This window comes from Barbus barbus (assembly GCF_936440315.1).
Source record: "Barbus barbus genome assembly, chromosome: 16".
NCBI lineage: Eukaryota > Metazoa > Chordata > Actinopteri > Cypriniformes > Cyprinidae > Barbus > Barbus barbus.
Window position 1 is genome coordinate 9,102,928 of NC_136744.1, and position 22,035 is coordinate 9,124,962.

The following is a 22,035-nucleotide window of genomic DNA, read 5'->3' on the forward strand; positions in this document are numbered from 1 at the left end:
TCAGAGGAGACAACAGAGCAGTGGATTTATTGATTTATTTTAGGGCTGCAACAACGAATCGATTAAATCGATAAAAATCGATTATTAAAAGAGTTGGCAACGAATTTCATAATCGATTCGTTGTGTCGCGCGACGCAGAGACGTTTGATTATTAAAAAAAAAAAAAAAACTTTAGTTGAGCGCGGAGCGGAGTGAACACACTCGGTCTCTCTCGCGCACGGGTGCTAGCAGAGTTCGACGCCTCATAGACAGGGCGGAGCTAAAATAAAAAACGAGCGGAGGTAGAAGAAAGATACATGGGAGGCAGAGAAATCCGTGCGACCCAAGTCATCCAAGGTGTGGGAGCATTTCACACTAAATAAACAGAAAAAGTGTGTTAACTGCAATGCAAAGTGTCTGAACAAAGTAAGTGTGTGTGTGTGTGTTTTTGTGTCTGCGAGTGTGTGCATCTGCGAGTGTGTGCGCCTGCAGTGTAGTGAACAAGTTCTGACATTCAAACAAATCCTGTTAAATTTTCTGATTTGTATTGTTCTTTATTTTTTATAAATTATTTATTGTTCTGCAGGTGCGTGTTTACGTGGTTAGGTGCCCCCTCTACCAGATGTCTTGCGATAGGCTTGTTTTTAGTAAATTTCTAACTGCATCTGGCGTATCTTGGCATGCGTAGTCAGCTACCTAGGGCCGCTTACTTCTCTTCTTTATTAATTTTAGGCATTTTAGTGTGATCTAAATGACAAATGTCGAGAGCGCATAATGTTACGCGATCATATAATGCGCGAGCACGAATCTCTCCACTCGCAAGCGGATTTCCTTCACTCGCACAAAACTGGACGTGTGCTTTTAAATCTACATTGTTCTTTTATGAATTGGCTCGGGTCTCACTCAGATATTGTGTGTATGCTCAAACGTTATCCTCGCATCACTGAAGACCAGAAAAGCTTTTTTTTCTAATTCAAGTGAAGAGTAAGCTTTTCTCACTGAATGGAAGCAAGCTGAATATAGTTAGCCTTCTCTAGTTATTAATTTTATTAATACTTATTTTAGTTAAGTGCTTAAATTGTAAATATGCATTTATTAAATTATTTTATGTAGTGCATTTGTATTTTGTTGTTTTTGTATATAGTTATAGAAGCATATCAACCAGGTTCCAGAAATAATCACTAAGGCTGCTTCTGAAATAAGTGGGGGTGCTCTCTTAATGCACATTTTCACATGCTGATACTTCGAGAGCGAATCCTGCATAAATATGCAGATGTCATTTCCAAAACTTTGCAACGCTTGTGGGCAAAAAACAAAGTTCTACATTTTAAATGGATTGCCTAGAAAGCTTGCAAAGAGCGCTCATAACCAATAAAGCTGTCACTCTTTGTTCATCGCGATCTCACAAAGTTCCGTGAGGACCAATGAATCTCACACTGTGCAATTAATAGCCTATATAATATAAGCCTATTAACATCGTGTATCCAACCCCTCCCCCCCGGCCACCCTCTTTTGAGGCAGTGCCCCAGACTGGCCCACCCCATTTAAAATGCTCTAGACACGCCCCTGTTGTTCTGGCAGCTCAGGTGGCACTTTATTTAAAAAAAAAGTCTATATATTTGGCAGATGTAAAGCATACATGTGTATGTTTTTTGTGGTAGTCCATTTTTATTTTATTATTATTATAACAGCTCTGGGATGTTCAAGGAGCAATGTGTTTGTGCACTTTCTAAATATTTTAGTTCTGTTTTTGAATAAAGGGTTGGAAATGAATGCCTTGTTGTTGTTTTTTTATCCGATCCATCGATTAATCGAAAATATAATCGACAGATTAATCGATTATTAAAATAATCGTTAGTTGCAGCCCTAATTTATTTACTGTATATTGCTGCTACCACACAGATCTAAAATAATCATGTGATTTATTTCCCAGCTGTTTACCTTCACAGACATAATCGACTGTTTTTGTAACTCATGTGTTTTTAACGTAAACTTGTGTTAATGAGAACTTAAGTTTAGTACTCACATGCTGTGTGACAGCCACTTTCTGTCCGTTTGCTTCGGATGTGTGCACTCAGAAAACTGTGTATCAGAAGTTTAAACTAATATGGTTTAAAACGCATGATTTCAGCGCGATAAACATGATAATCAGAACCAAAACAGATGGGTTTGTTTTTTAGCAGGTACGAGCTGTAATGGTGCAGCTCTATTCTGGAAAAGGGGGCGGGGAGCAGCAGCTCATTTGCATTTAAAGAGACAGGTGTCTGCTTCCACTCAAAATAGGCATTTTCAAAATGATATAATAAATGATCTGTGGGGTATTTTGAGCTGAAACTTCACAGATACATTCTGGGGGCACTTTAAACTTATACTGCATATTGTAAGAGGGGCATAATATGTCTCCTTTAAAATGATGCATGAAACCACAAAATGTACTTCTTTTTTTCTTTCATATATTGGGGTTTTAACTAAATGATATTTTATCCATAAACCGAATTTCATGTCTCATATTGCTACTGCTGAGACATCCAGAGACAAAGAACAAATACTCTGCTGCTAATGGAAATAGTTGCTTTTAAGGGCGTTCAGACTTCACTCTTTACAAGAAACTTATGCTGTAAAAAGCTGCCCACAAAAATGTTGATAATTATGTAAATGTGAAGATAAATAAAGTGAACCTAGCACACATTGCATTCCCAAATGCACATTAAACTCAAAGCTTGCAGAGATGGGGTTTGTGAGAAGCAACATTACTGTGAACCGAGGGGCTGTGTTATAAGCCACAATTATGTAAATAAACACATTGCCACTCTTCACCCAGCGTAACAGATTATATACTAAATCAACCTTTGATTTGATGATCTCCATTTGATAAAATATTTGGTTTGGTTTTATTTCGATTAATTGTGCTACTACTTGTTTACTTTCATGTTACATTTGATTTAATTATTTATTGCCTTTTCATCATCTCACAAACCCCTGTTTGGGAAACCCTGGTTTATATCGTTGCTAAATGTAAACTGCATTATCTCTCTATACAAAGCTCGATATGATTACATGGATTATATAGATAATAATATCATGATTTTTGTAAACTGCTTTGAAACAATGTAGAGGTGTCCCCGACTGAGGATTTACATAGACGAATCTGAATTTTCGAATCTTGCAGATAGTCAACTGATAGTCGAATCATATGTTTGGGGGCGGGGCAAAATACATTACCAAAAGTCAAGTAGTCAGATGTTCGACAGTCATAATTACTGACGTTAAAACGCAGGGAAAATGCATAATGGGTGCCTCGCAAATACAAAAATAATGTTTTATGTTTCGTTTAAAAGATTTTTGTTATAATAGTGTTCTTGTATCCACTTATACCCTACCTGATCGAAAAAATCCAGTCTTTCACTCTGCCTGTGTCAGCTTGAGTCGTGTTAAAAGTTTTACATTCCTGCCTCCAAGATGCTCCTCTGTCGGTCACGGATTATGGAAATTTAAACTTAAATCTATAGGGGTGGTTCAATTTATTCACGCACGTTAAATTATTTATTTAAAGCTTCTTAAAGCTTATTTACAGCATTATCATAATAGGCTGTATATTACCTTATTGGGAGAAAACCGGTAGTTCTTTGTGAAATCAGACATTTGAGCACCCCATATAGCCAAAATGGCATGATCATAACGAATATTCGACTGTGAGATTGGTAGTCAAATCAAGCTCCTCCCATCGAAGCATCGACTCTTCAACTATTCGGGGGCACCCCTAAAACAATGTCTATTGTGAAAAATGCATTACATGTAAAATTAACTTAACTAGTTAGGTTGCAGTGGGCAGAGAAGATTAGGCAGAGAAATCTTGATGGAGACCCATCATTCAGTAAGTGTTGGGCCTCTTGTGTTCTGAATGAATCAATTAAACTGCTGTTGAGCGTACACACACACATTCTGCTCTGCCCTCCAAACTCATTGAGCTGGATCTGCTTTTAACACATTGATATCTGAGCAGTGTTCAGGTGAGGCTGACTACAGATTTGGCATATGTGCAGTATTGATGCTCATCACCATTCAAGGATACTGTTGGATATTTCTTTTAAAACTTTGATCATTTCTGTGTATTCTTTCTCCCCTGCTGAGCCTCTCGCTCTTACGTCAGTCATTCTGTTCTATCTGAATGCAACGCTGTAGACCGAACATTGACCCTATTGTTGCTATGAGAACAAAAGGCATGCTAATGGTTTCTTGAAGAGGAAGATGGGCCATTAACACTAGAACGTGTTCACATGCACGTGCATCACAATGTTAATGCACATGTGATTGCTGTATTAAACTTTAAATGACCACTTTTTAGATGCACATAATTTTCTGATTAAGGTCAATATTCCACTTAATTAGATGTTTTCTTTTATTGGAATATTCAAGTATACAGTAGTGTACCGAATACTAAGTATTCATGTAGTTTTTGTCCTACTCTCGTTGAAATACTGTAGATGCTTGCTTTTGCTATTTATTGCAGTGTGTGTTATTCTACACAGCAACTTAACCAGCTCATTAATTCTCATTCATGTCATTGACAAAAGCACACAACAATGCAATGAACTGTAAAATGTAGATCAAGAGACTTTGTGCAAGACGCTCTGATGTTGTCAATTCCTCTGTAAATTACTTTTTCTGCCTAATATTGGTGGAATCACTTTGATTTTGATTCTCCTGTTAATCTGAATCTCCCTGTGTATGTAAAGGTGGTCTAGTTGTGCAGAGGAGGGTCTTGACAACGTTTACGTACACATCATTTTCTAATGAATGTCATTTTCTAATTAAGGTTAAGCCTTTATTCTGAAAGACATACAGTATAGAAATATTCCAATAGCAAGTAAACATGTAATCATTAAATTTCCTTTTCCACAGATTTAAACAAATGTTTTTGGTGCATATTATGGCCAAAATTTTGAATAACACAGGAATATGCCGGTTGTTTGCATTGAGATGTCTAGTAACTGAAATATTGGCTTAAAATTAAATTTATTTCATAATTTACTCACTCTTGTCATTTCAAACCCATAAGTTTTGTTCATCTTCATAACACAAATGAAGATATCTTTAATAAAACCTAAGAGATTTCAGTCCGTCTATTGAAAAAAAATAAATCATAAAAGTAGACTTTCAATAACATTGAACAATGCACATAACATTGATCACATCAAATATGGTAGACTAAAACTCAAATGTGTGTGTTGAACAGTATTTTCATTTTTTTTGGTGAACTATCCCTTTAAATGTTATGGCAGTGAATGTTCAGCATAATTTGAAATACAACCAAATTCCGATTAATATTCAGAGTGTCTGAAACCGTTGCATTCTGTGTAAGCATCTGAAAATGTTAATTGCATAACAGTAGATTTTGCGTCTGTCTTCCAGGTACAGGTAGTGGCTCCCTGTCTCACTCTATTCTGCGGACCATCGCTCCCACCGGCCACCTGCACACGGTTGAGTTCCACGCTCAGCGAGCCGAAAAGGCCATGCAGGAGTTCAAGGAGCATAAAGTGTCTCACCTGGTTACTGTTAGAAACCAGGATGTGTGCAAGGATGGCTTTGGCATCACAGGAATAGCCGATGCGGTGTTTTTAGACATCCCCTCTCCGTGGGAGGCAATCACACATGCCAAGAGCGCCATGAAACGCAAAGGTGAGAGCACATAACTGTGAAATAACTAAAGCGACATCACCATATTAATGCTAAATGTCATGTGATACTCTGTCGACGTGACTTACTCTTCACAGATGAAGCCACTGAAATGAGGCTTCAAGTAACAAGATATAAATGCTACTGAATACCACAGTGACCTTTATGAACACACAACTTCTCAGACACTTAAGTGGTACTGGCACAAAAATGTGCAGTTTGCACACACTTAATAAATGTACTGCGAAAGTGTAAACACTGAAGTACCTTGGAGCACCACGTAAATACTACAAAGAATACCATAATGAAACAAGGGACATTTCCAAAAGAAGAAAACATTGTGACACCGTGTTTAAATTTGCAGTGTGTAATATCTTCCTTAAAGGGATAGTTCACCCAAAAATGAAAATTCTGTCATTATTTATTCACCTTCAAGTTGTTACAAACCGTTATGAGTTTCTTCCTTCTGTTGAGCACAAAAGAATGAACAAGTAAAGAATATCGGTAACCAAACAGTTGACTGTAACCATTGACTTCCATAGTATGGAGAAAAAAAATACAATGGGAGTCAATGGCTACCATCAACTGTTTGGTTATCAACATTATTCAATATACCTTCTTTTGTGTTTGTTAGAAGATTGAAACTCAAAGAGGTTTGGAACAACATGAGGGTTTTCATTTTTGGCTGAACTCTCCCTTTAACTCCCCCTGTCTGCCATTGACGTCAAAGAAATTGTCAAATAACCTCCGGGGAATGGGAGGTTTGGTGTGAGATTCATAATTGATTTGTTTAAATCTATATTCTGTGTAGGTTTTTATCTCAGTTATGGATGCAGCTTCTGTGAAACATTGACATTGTTCTCCATAATTACGTCTTGGTTTTGTGCCAAAATGATGTCAAATCAGTAACTAATTAATCATTAGACTTTGGCTTGAGTTTGCCCAGTTTGAGCAGCATTCATTACTTCTGTGTGTGCATCTGTTTTATCTGTGGTCTCGCTGTTGGAACAACTATTTGGTTAATTGAGTGGCCAAGTTAGATCTGGTCTCTTCAGAAGTGACCTGACCACTTGGCAAGAGGCTGTTTCCATGGGAAATGCTACCCACTTTGCCCTACTGGGCAGGCCCAGACTTGTCTGTCCCAGTAAGGGGTCAGCAGTCTTCTGTTGTATATTGAAAGAGGAATTTTCATAAAATGCACAGCTTGGCTTTTAACCTCCCACTTTTCTGTCTTGGTAAAGTTTGAAGCTAAAATGCAATTAAATGATCAGTTTATTGGCAAAGGGTGCTGTGATTTAATACATTTGGTTAATGAAGTTGACAATAACCATACTTTAATATTAATTTAAAACAAAAAATATATATTGCTCGTGAGATTTTGGGGTGGAGTAACCTTTTAAGCAACATAATTAATTATATATGGTTTATAAAGATTATTTTAAACATTATCCACTTTTCTCAAAGATAGTCGTGTTGTTTTATTGCTTTGAAGAAACGTGCATTAGAAATATTTTGCTCGATGAACCCTCTTGTGGCTTCAGGAGAGAAGCCAAAAGCTTTCTTCTCTTAGCTTCATAATATTAAGGTTGAACCACTGATGTCACGTGGGCTATTTTAACGATGTCCTTACTACTGTAGAAGAGTTTTATTAATCAAAATACAAATTAATCATATGTAATCAATGTGACTATAGCCATTTATGTATCAAGTTATTCTACTATTATAAAATTGTATCCGGCTATGTGTAGAGGCCTGCAGAAGAATGGAATGTGCAGATGTATGGTTTAAGGTGAAGCTGCACATCCTGTTTTGACATGATAGGGTCTCTTCCTTTTAACGCAACATAAATTGGGGCCTGTTGTCTGCTCTAGGAAACCGATGGAGACATAGATGTCTTGAACACGCCTTAGGGTAAACAACTGTATATAATAGGGTATGAACACCGATTCGGGAGATTCTCTGCAGGGTCTTTCGGTTTTATTGTCTCTGATAATAAAATCTAAATTCTGGCATCAAAACCCCAAGACTCTGAGAATGATTCCTCATAGCACCACACTACCTTTCTGGGTTTTGAATGTGTCAGTTGCGTTGCTGTCTATGGAGGGTTAGAAAGCTCTCGGATTCTATCATAAATGTCTTAATTTGTGTCACGAAGATGAACGAAGGTCTTATGGGTTTGGAACGACATGAGGGTGAGTAATTAATGAAAATTTTCATTTTTGGGTTACATGTTACATGCCATTGTTTAATGTGCACATGTTTGTAAAGATTCTAAGAGTATAAGATCAGAGAGGATCTCCTGGCGATCTCGAGTCTCTCTGACTCATGCAAGTGGAATTTTTGCCTCCCTCTATGCTACACCCCTTCTTGGAGACTCAGTCTATCTGATTTGTAATATACACACATGCTGAGGATAATGACCATAATGGGGCAGGCAGTGACGCTTAAGTGAGCACGGGCAAAACTCAGTGAAGCTTAGACACGCATCTGCTGGCTTCTTTCTGTGAGTTTTGACAAATTGTCTTTCTTGTGCACTACTCATCAGTTTTCAGTGCAGAAAACCTAAGCACAGCCCTGGCTGTGAAAAGCTTTGGATAACTACAAGCCAGTTGTCCTTGACTGCTAACATCCTTCTCACATCATATACATCTTTTGCAGCAATCAGAGTGGTTTGATCTGATTCTTTATCCTATCTGTTTCTTTATTTCCTCTCATTTTTGGCCTTTTAGTCAGTCTCGTTCTCTGGTTTAAGTGCTCAGAGAATCCCAGATGTTGGCGTGACTCCTTTCTTTCCCAGGCCCCTGTTGCCAGGAGACCTGTTGAGCCTGGTTGCCAGGAGGCCTGATGTCTCTGTTTATGACTGCGTTTTCATGGAAAGGCCTTATTTGTCAATGGAATGACACGATAAACCTCTCTCTCTCTCTCGCTCAAGAAATATACTTCTGTTTGTGCTCTTCAGCAACAGTGTTTATTCATACATCACCCCTGTTCCAAATCCTAACGAGCTGCCTACATAGGCAGAGTTTCAAGGCATCATCAGTGCAGTCCAGACACAAAAGCTGTTCCAAAGAATCAAAGATCCTTTTTTTTGTCCAAATTCAAGAAGCTAGAATACACTACACAACAGGTTTTAGAACACTAGGCAGATTTTAGAACACTATGCATCATACTCTAGCCGTCTTTGTAAATAGTTTTGAGGAAAAACTGTGAATCACACACAAGCTGTACAGAACACAACACTCACTCAAACATGTGCCTTGTTGCTAGGAAATGTGTGACAAATAAAAACAATGTGTTGTATCATTGGTTCAAAATATCAAACATTTTTGCTGTCCTCCAATCAATACAATCCCATAATGCATTCCAGTTCCATTACAAAAAAACAAAACAAAAAAACAGCCTGATTTGTAGTCTGAAGTCTTCCATTTGATTCATACAAAAATGTACAAAAAAAAAACTAAACATGAAGGTCCACTACCAAACCTAACCTTTAGTCAGGTGCAAACAAATCATACGAAAATGCATTAATGAGATCATGCATTTCACTACCAATTCACCAACACCTAAACCTAAATTAATTTCCACAAGAGTGTCATATAAAACGTTAATATTTTGAGCAAATTGTAGAACACATTGTTTTAATTTGTCATGCGTCTCCTGGAAACGAGCTGAAGGTTTCTGCTTGAGTGTATTGTGTTCTGAGTGACTTGAAAGTCTGGTAGTGTCTCTCCTCAGTCATTTAATCCATGATGCATTTTCCTCTGTAACCATTTACAATGTCATCAAATGATGCCTTGTGTTTTTGTTCAGATTTAAAATTTTGCGTATTCCAGCCGTAAAGGGATAGTTCAACCAAAAGTTTTTACATTTTATCAGCTCTTCAGCTCTTGCTTTCCCTGGGAATCGAACCCATGATCTTGGCGTTGCTAGCGCCATGCTCTACTATTTGAGCTACAGGAAAGCTTTAATATTAGGTAGTTCTTTAGGTTTTAGAGCTGATATTTAAGCAGTCAGCTATGAGAGACTTCATTGTGAATATCATAATGGCTAAAAGGCTTTCATTTCATAAACGTTGCTGAATTACAAATTTTAGCAGGGCTTAAAGGGATAGTTCACCCAAAAAATGATAATTCTGTCATTTACTCACTCTTAAGGCCGTTTCACACTGAGCGCGATGCGAAAAAGCGAGGCGAATCGCAGAGGAATGTTGCTTTCACACCAAGCGCGATATGATTGATCGCCTTCTACTAATTCATGCCTGCATGCTAGGTGGCGCCGACCAACAATGCATTTTTTGCTCATTTAGCCTATGTATCTCGTAAAAGGCTTTTGCTTTTTTGCACACGTGGAATAAAATGGTGCTCTCCAGATTGCATAATTCAGTGGGGAATTAATAGAAATGTTATTCTGTATAAAGAACGTGAGAATAAATCTGTTCTCAAATTCCATAAAAAACAAGAACTTAGCATCCACTCTCTTCTCTCTACCGGGATACTCTTCTTCGGTGTTTGTTTACAATGGTTTTTACAAAACCGTGCCACCACTCTCACCCTTTTGTGCAACAGCAGCTGCTCCGGGCACGTGATCTAAGCTGAAATCTGATTGGACGGCCCATTTCATTGCGGAGCGACAGGGGGAAAATCAACACACAGGACAGAACTAAATAAATCTTCGCTTTTTTTGCTGCGAATGATCATGCCTGGTGCGAATAGCCCCATTAGGGATCTCTTGTTTCGATTCAAAAGCGTCATTGTGCTAAATTTTTGCGTTCAGTGTGGAAAAGGCCTTTATGCTGTTCTACACCTTTCTTCTGCAGCACACAAAAGACAGAATTGTCATTTTGTCAACTATCCCTTTAACCAATCGGCATCCATGGGCTAAACTATTTGTTTCATAATAAAATTTTGTTTAGACACCATTTGTTTGTTTTAATCTATTTATTTAAGTGGATCCCTGATTAATCTCCTGTGAAAGTTATCCGGATCAAGAGAGACTTGGAACTTTGATCAGAGAAAAGGCAAACTGAGCCAGTGTTAGATTGCTTTCCTGCAGTGGTACTCATTCATTATAGTTATATAATGAATGTTGACAGCGAGGGATGGGGTCATGCTGGATTAACTGAATGTGATTGGATTGAATCTAAAAAAAGATCTACAAAGTAAACTATACCCATTAAGGTGTCTTCCTCAATATGTTCCTCTCCTCACAGCACCCTGTCTATCTTCTTACTCTGATCAGCAGTGGCTATTCTTGTGCATGTTAGTAATACCACCTTTAGTCCAAATTCCCTCCATCCGTGTTAGTGGAGAAAGATGGCAAAGGAGCCACCCGTTCTCCATTTATCCAGTTATTATGAGACCGTTTAACAGTAAGGCAAAAATATGCAAACATGAGCCTGTCGACTGCTCTCTGACCCTTTACAGCTTCGTGAGCTAATTCATGTTTACAGTAATATGGAACCTTATCATGTACGACATCACTTCCTGACTATTTTCAGCAGGCCTGCATGAAATCTGCACCCGCAGAAGTTGCTGAAAGCTCTGCAGATTTCAGTTTTTACTGTTCGTGTTGTTTGAGCAGCCAATGATGTGATTTTTAGGGAGGGACTCCTTACAGTGGCAGTTAGGGGGAGTGTTTCAGACTTGTTTGAACACAGTCATCTGTTTTGCAGTTGAATTTGATGCTACTAGTGAAATACTTCAGCTTTGCATTCACTCCACAGAATTCTGCAGATTTACACCTGCAGTGAGTGCAGAAAATATGTGGAAAATATCACACATCACTGTCTGGGTCTGCTAATAAGTTTAAAACAGTTACAGTGCTGTGAAAAGGTTTTTGCACCCTTCTTGTTTTTGTTTTTTAATGTTTTGCCTATTTGTCACACTTAAAAGATTCAGATCATCAAACTAATTTTAATATTACACAAAGATTATGCAAGTAAATACAAAATGCAGTTTTTAAATGATTTCATTTATTAAGGGAAAAAAAGCTGTCCAAACCTACCTGGCCCTATGTGAAAAATGAATTGCTCCCTCCTGTTAAGTCATGAAAGAACTGTGATTTAACTGCATTATTTTAGAAAGCTGAGTTAAATTTCACTAGGCAAACCCAGGCCTGATTACTGCCAGACCTGTTGAATCAAGAAATCACTTGACTGACATGTACCAGTCTGGAGAGGGCTATAAAGCCAGTTCTAAGGCTTTGGGACTCCAGCGAACCACAGTCAGAGCCATTATCCACAAATGGAGAAAACTTGGAACAGTGGTGAACCTTCCCAGGAGTGGCTGGCCTACCAAAATTACTCCAAGAGCGCAATGACGACTCATTCAGAAAGTCATAAAAGAACCCAGAACAACATCTAAAGAACTGCAGGCCTCACTTGCCTCAATTAAGGTCAGTGTTCATGATTCAACAATAAGAGAGAGTCAGGGCAAAAACGGCATCCATGGGAGATCTCCAAGGCGCTGCTGACCAAAAAGAACACAAAGGCTCGTCTCACATTTGCCAAAAAATATCTTGATTATCCCCAAGATTTTGGGCAAATATTCTGTGGACTGATGAGACAAAAGTTGAACTTTTTGGAAGGTGTGTGTCCCGATACATCTGGCATAAAACCAACACAGGATTTCATAAAAAGAACATCATAACAACAGTCAAACATGGCGGTGGTAGTGTGATGGTCTGGGGCTGCTTTGCAGCTTCAGGACCTGGACGACTTGCCATAATTGATGGAACCATGAATTCTGCACTCTATCTGAAAATCCTGAAGGAGAATTTCCGGCCGTCAGTTTGTGACCAAGTTCAAGTGCACTTGGGTTATGCAGCAAGACAATTATCCAAAACTCACCAGCAAGTCCACCTCTGAATGGCTCAATAAAAACAAAATTAAGGTTTTGGAGTAGCCAATGCAAAGTCCGGGCTTGAATCCATTTGAGATGTTGTGGCATGACCTTAACCAGTCCATTCATGCTCGAAAACCCTCAAATGTGGCTGAATTAAAACAATCCTGCAAAGAAGAGTCGGCCAAAATTCTTCCACAGCGATGTGAAAGACTCATTGCCAGTTATCGCAAACGCTTGATTGCAGTTGTTGCTGCAAAGGGTGGCACAATCAGTTATTAGATTTAGGGGGCTATTACTTTTTCATGTAGGGCCAGATGAAATCATTATTTCAAAAATTGTCTTTTTTATATTTACTTGGGTTATCTTTGTGTAATTAACATTTGTTTGATCTGAATCTTTTAAGTGTGACAAATATGCAAAAAATTAAAAACAGGAAGGGGGCAAAAAACTTTTCACGGCACTGTATTACTGCATGGGATTTGTGGAGTGAGAAACAAGGTCAGGTTACATGGTCATTTCCTTAAAGCACTGAATAAAAATGTTCTTGTTCCAGGTTGCTGCTTTCAAGTTTCAGGTTTGATTTGACATCAGCCACAATTGTGAACTTCCCAATTACACATTTACAAATAATAACACTTGTTGATGTTCAACAGGGAGATTAATTTACCCTACTAAATAAAAGGATATGTTTGCACAGAATGCAACATAATTGCTGGAGATTTGTGTATTCATTCAGTGGTTTGAAAAAGAACAGATGCAAACTTGTGGTTAAAGTTGGACATAGTCGCACAGAGATCCAAACATCATTCAAAAAAGCAGTTTCTGGGAATTTTCTAAATTATAGTTTTATTATTTCATGAGTCCATGAAACTACATGCTGAAGTGTAATGCTCTAATATAAGTATTCGCTCTCCTCAGTTTCTTTTCTGACTGTAAAGCGATGCCCCAGGTCATTGCTACCACCTTGTGAACAAATTAAATAGTTGAAAATTTCAAAGGGCGTATGCAATCTGCACATACCCTAGCGTCACATAAAAACCCAAGGATACTCGTGTATAGTGCGTGTAACGTAAATTTCGTCATCAGCATATTACACTCCTACTCCATAGTGGAGCAAAGAGTAAACTGATAACACGCCAACAGACAAGACAGAGCTGGTTATTTGGTATGAAACAAGGTCTCAGCTTTAAAATTTTGTATTTTTTTTAAGAAACTCAAACAAAAAATACTGTTTTGTGGCTCTTTAATGTGTCTTCTTGACAGATTGCTGTAGTGCCACAGTTCACAGTTGGCTCGTGAACCGATCATCTTTTCATATTTACTTAAAGCACAAAATAAACATGAATGAACATCAGAACATATTTAAACCACCGAAAGACCTCAGTGCACAGTACACAACATTTTTCAAATTGAAATCCACCGAAGTTAATCTACTCTGCTGTCTGGTTTGTTTGTCAGACAAAATGGCAGTTTCGGCGTTAGGATTGGTCAGAATGCCTGTCCATCAAGCTCCCGGCAAATGGTCAACTTTCTAGTGTGTATGTATCATCTGATCTTGTTCGTACATGCTGGATATTTATCGGGCAGATCAATTATCGGGCGTTATGGGTGAAAATTGTAATTTTTATTGCTCCGATAAATAAATGAAATCCGACAACGAGATCCGATAAAGTACGCTTGCTGGTAGATCAATCAATCAATCAGTCTGATTTATCCGAGATTCATCCGCTTTCCGAGTGCAAGTGACTGCAGCTTTAAAACAGTGTCATGCTCATTAGTTCATCTGTGAACATGCCTTCGCCGGTCTGGAAGTTGCAGTGGCAGCGGAGGACAATGTCATTGTTATTTGCAAAGTATGTTCAGCAAGGATTCCGAGAGGAGGAAAAAAAGGCCCCTGGCCCTTTGAGGTCCGACAGTAAAGTGCCCTTGGGATCCGGTGCCCCCGGTCTGCAATTTCTGCCGAGGGTAGGTTTTTTGCTATAGACCAAATTCAGGAAAAACATGAAAATAACTATAGTTTCTATGTACCATGAACTATGTACATTTCTAGGCCTTTTTAAGACATTATTTATCGTCCACGATCAACAATTTTTGATCGTGGACGATAAAAATGTCTCCAAGATCTGCTTTTTTGAAGAAATGGCGTAGTATCGTGCTACAGCGCACATCAGCTGCAGTTCTGGCGCCGCCATCTCTATGTACTGTACAACGCCACATACATTCACACATCAGTGTTAACTCCGCAGTAGAGTTACTCTCACGGGACACTGCACTTATTCACAATCACAAAAGTATATTATTTGCATCTGCTTTAAAGCCTTGCCGGTTAAACGTTTCATTTGTGTGCTGTTCTGACGTGCTCTTTTTTTTTCTGAGCACATACACCCAAAGCGCGCGCACCAAAAAGCCCGTCAAACAGCGCCTGATTACTGAACTAAGTTATCTTTTATGCTAATACTGTCAAAACACACAAGGTTTATGTATAGACTCGGTTATATTGGTTATGTCTAAAATGAAAGTAAACAGCTGAGAGAAACGGATGCGTGCCTGTATATTTGATGGGAGCAGGTCTTAAAGAGACAGTACTAAACATGCTGCCGACTGTCATTAAAGGGATAATTCACCCTAAAATTTTATTTCTGTCATTATTTACTCACTCACATGTTGTGCCAAACCTGTGTTAATTAATTTATTGTGCTGAACACAAAAGAAGATATTTTGGAGAATCTGGGTAACCAAACAGTTGCTGGTCCACATTGACTTTGATGGTAGGAAAAAAATACTATGGAGTCACTGTGGACCAGCAACTGTTTGATTTTCCACCTTCTTCAAAAGAGCATTCATGTTTAGCAGAAGAATGAAACTCATTGAGGTTTAAAACAACTTTTGAGTGAGTAAATGATGGTATAAAAATAACACCATTTTTATTTTTGGGTGAATTATTCCTTTAATGTTAATAAAACACCAAACACAAAGAGAAAAATCACTCACTACTCTTGACTGAAGAACTTTAATACAGTTGCTTTAATAGGAATGAGTCTATATAGTGTTTTATTTTTATATTTGTTCATTCAATTTCTTGAATGCTCCAGTTATATACACCTATTGTAGCCTACCTGAAAATAAAACACTGTTTGTTTTGTTTGTATATTGTGTGTATTTGTAATGTGTATCTTTGTTCTCATTTTTTAATAACAGATAAAATAATGACTTTTTTTCTTCACCCACTTTGGCGTAAATATCGACCATCCTTTTTTAATTATTTTCTTATCTTAAAAGGCTGTCTTTATAATAGGGTAATTAGTTTGGCTGTAATGCTCAAACAACTTGCAAAATAGAAAAACCAACATGATAAAGAATCGTGATAAAATCTGGAATCGTGATATTTCTTAAAAAAAACAACAACAAAAAAACGTGATATATTTTTGCCATATCACCCACCCCTATAGCCGAGGGGGACCAAACCCACCACCCAGCCCAATCCATCCACATCCAACCAACCCCTCCCCCGGGTCCGCAATTGTGCCCTTGTAACGCCATTTCGCCCCTGCTCCTACGGAGGCCTGTGCACGCCACTGTGTTTTGCTGTAGATAAGTTAGTGTTTGTCAAAAATGAAGTATACTTTTGAAATAATAATGTGCTTTCCAGCTTTGTTCAGTTGCAGCCATTGTTAGCAAATTGACTATGGAGGAGAAGACGGCAAAATGGATGAATACCTTTGCTTGATTGTCAGCACTTTTGGGTTTTGAAAATGAGCCGACGCAGATCGGCTCAAGTGTCTATTTCTCATGAATATAATGCAAAGGTTCCAAAGAATGCAGGAGTCATTTTCTGCTGAAGGCAAAAATGAGATATAAATTCTCTCTGCTTGGAGCACATCAGTCATGCTTGTCAGGAAAGTGAATGAGAGAATGCATTAATAAAGTTTGAACAATTTTTGTGTCATGAATAGCAGTTCACCTCCATGAATAGGTACAATTGGGATCACGTCAGAAACAAACCGCACTGGAGTTTGCATGAATCATACCCCAGATCACTCTTTTTAGGTGGACTCCAGTAGGCCTACAGTTTGTGGACGCGCATCAGCATTCACATTATTCAAACAAAACCAAACTCTGACGTCTAGTGTGAAAGCCCCCTAAAAATGTTATTAATTAGCTGACTGCTTCTCTTCTTGACTTTGTTTTCAGGAGGTCGTCTCTGTTCCTTCTCGCCGTGTATAGAGCAGGTCCAGAGGACTTGTGAGGCATTACTGGACCATGGCTTTGAGGAGATATGCACACTGGAGGTTCTGCTCCGGGTGCATGATGTTCGTACTGTCAGTCTGCCCTTACCAGACTTCGGACCAGAGGAGGGCTCTGCCGACAGCAGCCAGATGGCTTCAGATGTTAGTCGAGAGGAAGTCCCAAACTCTGGGAACACCTCTGTGATCTGCAGGACTGCCATACCTCCCAGAGAAATGGCAGGACACACCGGATACCTCACCTTTGCTACCAAACCACGCAACTAGAAGCATAACTGAAGCTGATGGAGACTGTTATAGAGTTTGAGGAATGCAAACTCATTTCATGTTATGTCATCTGTACTCACCCTTTGTGTGGTGTTTTTTTTTTTTTTTTTTTTTAAGATTGGTTAACAGCTGGATGGGCTTTTACATCAATATAACAGTTGATGCCATTTAAAAACTCTGGTTTAGTACAGACGTGTTCATTTTTTATTTGTATGGTTTTATTTTTTAAGTAGATTGCTACAATAAATTAATGGAAAGCAATAAAAACTTTGTAGTTTCTTTTTCTTGTGCTGTTGGTGTTGTTGCAACTTTGTACGACTGTCAGCTGCTGAATGCAACTAGTGCACAGACATCTGACCTCTCAAAGAGCACAGTGACTTGGAAATGTATGCTCTTCTTGATGTATCTGTGTCATGATAAATTTGTCTGTTGACAACATGTAAAGCTTTGTTTGTGAGGTTTTCATTTGTGTTCATTTGTGATATCAGCAGTTTCTCACCACTGGTGCTCTCAATTCAAGGCTGTTACGGCCTGTGCTGTATCTGTTGTATATGTTACTTTCTTGCATGTGGAATGAAAGATACTGAAGAACTAGATGTGCCAACATCTGGTAAATGTTATATCTGAAACTATTTGCTGAGAGCTCTTCTATTAACGAGTCCATAAAAGGCATTCCTTCTGCAATCTGATGCCTTCATGGTTAGAGGTGGATTTATTTATTATTCTCACTCTTTCTTGCTCAGAGTGTTATAAACCGTTTGTGCTCTATTTTGGGAAACACGTAGGGTATGAATCATACAGTCAGAGATATAGTCATAAGCTCTGCTTGGAATAGTAAACTAGTGTATAGTACATGAAATGCTTCATATTGCCTGCTATTAAAAAAAAAAAATGGTTTCATCTCATTGCACATGTGGTCAGTTACCATCTTGGATCATAAATTATATTTTGTGTAAACATTAGGGATTTATATTACATTTTACATTTCTGGTTTAAGCCATACAAGCCTGTAATTATTTTCATGTGATGGTTATAAATAATATTAAAAAGTGAAAAAAATAAAACTTTAAAATCAAAAGGATCACAACAATATGTACAGAATGAAAATGGCTATTAATTTACTAAAGATTTTTAAAGATTAAATGTGCATTAGGTGCCTGCGAAAGCAGTTTAAATGTACAAACGGAATAAGTGATAAAATGAATCAAGTATGGATGCATGCACTAAAAAAAGCGAAGGGTTTACTTTGAAACCACTTTCACATAGAAATTGCTAGCAAATTTGAAACAAAGAAACTTTAACAGAAGTAGAAAGATTAGTATGTCTTGTAAAATTATTCACAACTTAGAAAAATATATTTTTTTACAGTTTACCAAAAAAAAAAAAGATAATTTAAACCATTTATAACCAATATGGTGTCAATATATTGTGCATCCCTAGTAAAAACAAATTGAACAAAGAAAAATGTCAAAGTTGTAAAAAGATTATTGGACTGTACTTTACCAGAAATAAAAAATTTTACACTTCAAATTTTCATGTTCACTTCAAAGTATTATTTACCGCTTCTTTGTAATATTGTGTGAAATTAGCAAATAATTTCAGGGAGAAAATTGTATACTTGTCAAATTAAAAAAACGAGTCAAGAAAGAGATGTTAATCATGACTGATATCACTTCCAGTTCATTCATCACACTGGCAGTGGTCAAGTGTGTAGTGTGCTCTGTATATTAAACACTGTGTAAATCAGTGTTGTATGCTTACAGAAAACTTTGCAAGTGCACAGTATATTCTGCAGCAACAGTAAGAGGAGTATGCAATTCTGAACACTGGTATAATCACATACTCTCAGGCCTTTGGGTTATCATGTCATGCTCAGATTTGTGATTCTTATACATGTGCTCTTACCGTGTGAGGGATTATGGGTTATGCTGGAACTCAAATGCTAAGTATCTGTTTATATATTACATAATGTGGGGGATGGAGAGTTGATGTAGCAGTGGGACTGGTGTGTTACGTTTAATCCATCTGCTTTCTATTAGCACAGTACAGAGTGAGGAATGGGAACAGAGCGTGGAGCGAGTCCCCCTCACGTCTGAACCACAGCACAGGGCTCTGAAATAGCAGCTCTTATAAGTCCCTACAAAATCCTTAAGCAGCTTGTCAGCAAAGACCTCGACTGTCACGTCTTGAAACAGACTCCAGGTAATAATGTACAAAATGTGCCATAGTTCTCTGTTAAAGTGAGAAAAGTCAAATAATCAAGGAATGTACAGAATTTATAACGCAATCAGTGGATCAATTTCTACACATTTCTTTGGGAATTTTTGCGTAGGGTTATAACCATTTTGATGTTTTTGAAGGAAGTAAAATATAGTATTGTGAAATGTTACAATTTAAAATAACTGTTTTCTATTTTTGCTTTTTTGTATTTTATTTTTACTATTATATATTGTTTTTAATTGATAGAAGTAAGATGTTATTTATTCTTGTGATGCGGAGCTTAATTTTGAGCATCCGCACCAGTATTCAGTGTCACATGATCTTCAGAAATCATTCTAGTATGCTGATTTGCTGCTGAAGAAACTTTTATTATTTTCACTGTTCAACGTTCAAAAGCACTTATTTGAATGAAAAATGTTATTACTTAAAAAGTATAAATTCCTTTAAAAACTGATTCCAAACTTTGAATGGCTGTGCACACTATCAAAAAAAGAGCTTCGTAGCAAATGTGTATCGCCCCGTTACCTTCTTACTGTTAACATCTTTACTTTAAAGCACAGTGACTGGCATCTATTCTTGACACACAAAGGTGCTTGTGAGCTATAAATACCCCACTTTTAGCACATTCTCATTCATATAAGCACCTCTCTCTGTCCACTCCTTACTCTCCGATCCTATAGAGTTCAGCCCTTTTAATCCAGAAAAAAGCAGCATTGATGAGCTAAAGTACTGTAAGCCAAGCACAAAGACAGCTTGTGCTGGTGATACTTTGGCATGTTAAAACACTTACACAAGCTCAGTTTAGCAGCTAGGACTTCCATGCCATATAATTACCAAGCAGACTTCTAGCAGTATCTGAGAGCAATTTTTGTTAGAAGTTTTTGAACTTAGAAATTTGAATAACATCAAAGTTAGTTATACAAAAGGCCATTAGCTCGGTATAAAACGATAGCAGTCGATGGAAAGTCTCCAACTCGACAAAGGGGTGTGTTTGATCCTTGTGTCTTTGGTGGATATCATAAACTCACAGAGTGTATTGTTCTGTAAAAGGGAAGCAGGATGATGTTTTTCCGTGACTCGTTATTAATAGAAAATGTGCTGGTGAGTAAATGTCTCAAAGCATGTCCAGGTTAGAAATCCTGATCTTAAATCCATGAGGAGCTTATTGTTCAGCTTGCTCTTGTTTTCTCTGGTTTAAAAGGCCTCGAGCCAGTTCAGAGATTTGATTGTTAAGAAAAATGTTGAGTCTGATTCACAGGTTTCCATGGAGAGCACAGAGCTGAAATCAGATAGAGAAGCTGAATGGGCAGAATGATTTACAGTATTCCCCATTTCAGTTTAATCACAGGTCTAAAGTCTAGCTTGTTTTGGTTCTCTGGGATTGAGACAAAAGATTCTTCTGATTCAGAGATCATTGAGAAATCCGTGTAAATTCCAGTAGTATTTGATGTACTGCTCTCAGAGGGAGGATGAATGTTCATTATGTCAATGAAAGGTCAGTCAATTTGTCTCTGCACTCCCATGGACTCACAGTTTGCTCACTGATTGTCTGATCATATTCCCTGCAGAAATGGCAAGAGCTGATGATATTGCAATCAGATATTTGGTTGTATGCAATTACTGGGAGCACATATAGGATTCTTGGTTGATACGATAACTGTTTGATGCCAGGTAAAGGTGTTGTTAACTAAAATTAATTTATTATCTTAAAAAAAATAAAAAATTCTTGTTCACTGAAATAAAGCTGATATGAAATGAATATTTGATGAAAAACTTGTGCAACTAACCAAAGATAAGTGTAAGTTGAAGCACTAAAATTGATGACTGGAAATAAATAAACTAAAACTGAAATAAAAATAAACCCAAATAATCATAAAAAAAGCTAATAAAAATGACGAAAAAACATAAAAATACTAAAAATGAAACTAAAATCAAAATGAAAATACAAAAATTTAAATAAAAGCTCATTCAAAATATTAATACAACTAACATTTAATGTATTTTTTATGTTTTTTTCACAAAACATCCCCCCACCCATCATTTGTGTGGTTGAAACAGGCTGTAAAATCATAAAGGTCTCTTCCTGTCTGTGAGTTCACTTTGGAACAGTGGAACGGTTTTAGTTCCCAGTTTAGATTTTCAGTTTTAGTCTGAAGTCAGTAGTCATGCTCAGGAGTCTATGAGCCATATGGACTTAAAATAATACAAGTAGGCTACATGTTTTTAAAGGGGTCATATGATGCGATTTCAAGTTTTCCTTTCTCTTTGGAGTGTTACAAGCTGTTTGTGCATAGATAAGATCCCTAAAGTTGCAAAGACTAAAGTCTCAAAACTAAAGAGATATTCTTTATCGGTCCGTGTACTTGGCGGCCAACGGATTTTCCTTTTGAAATTCGAAAAAATCGGGAATTGAACGTTCACTTGTTTTTTGATTAAATATTGAAAGTAAAAAAATGAGAAAACAGCTCCTTTTTCAGTTCTTCCGCAGTTTCGCGAGGCAGAATAATACAGTAGTTCTCTGCTGCTGCAGGTGTACGCTTGATGCGTTAATTGCAACGACATTTCATCAAACAACTAGACCGGGGCAGAGATGAGACAGCGCTTTCTTCTGTGTAGATTTAGCTACAGTCTATGGTGTAGCTACACCAGCGATTCTCAAAGTGCCAGAGGGTCCACGCAAAAAAAAAATGCTGTAGCCTACCGTATTTTCCAGATTGTAAAGTCATGTTTTTGATACAAGCTGTTTTATTCCAAAGTGATTTATATGATGGTTTTAACATCAAATAATCTAGACTTCTAGTAGGTCT

General features: G+C 37.6%; 1 protein-coding gene across 1 annotated transcript in view; it reads left to right on the forward strand.

Moving 5' to 3' along the window:
* The window catches only part of LOC306882871 (tRNA (adenine(58)-N(1))-methyltransferase catalytic subunit TRMT61A-like), a 28,856-nt gene extending 10,474 nt beyond the window's left edge, over positions 1–18,382 (forward strand). The window contains exons 3-4 of the mRNA XM_079437855.1: positions 5,392–5,658; positions 16,689–18,382. Of these exons, the coding sequence (XP_079293981.1) occupies positions 5,392–5,658; positions 16,689–17,008 (587 nt within the window). The 3' untranslated portion in view covers positions 17,009–18,382. The remainder of the gene's footprint in view (positions 1–5,391; positions 5,659–16,688) is intronic.
* The last annotated feature ends 3,653 nt before the right edge of the window (positions 18,383–22,035 follow it).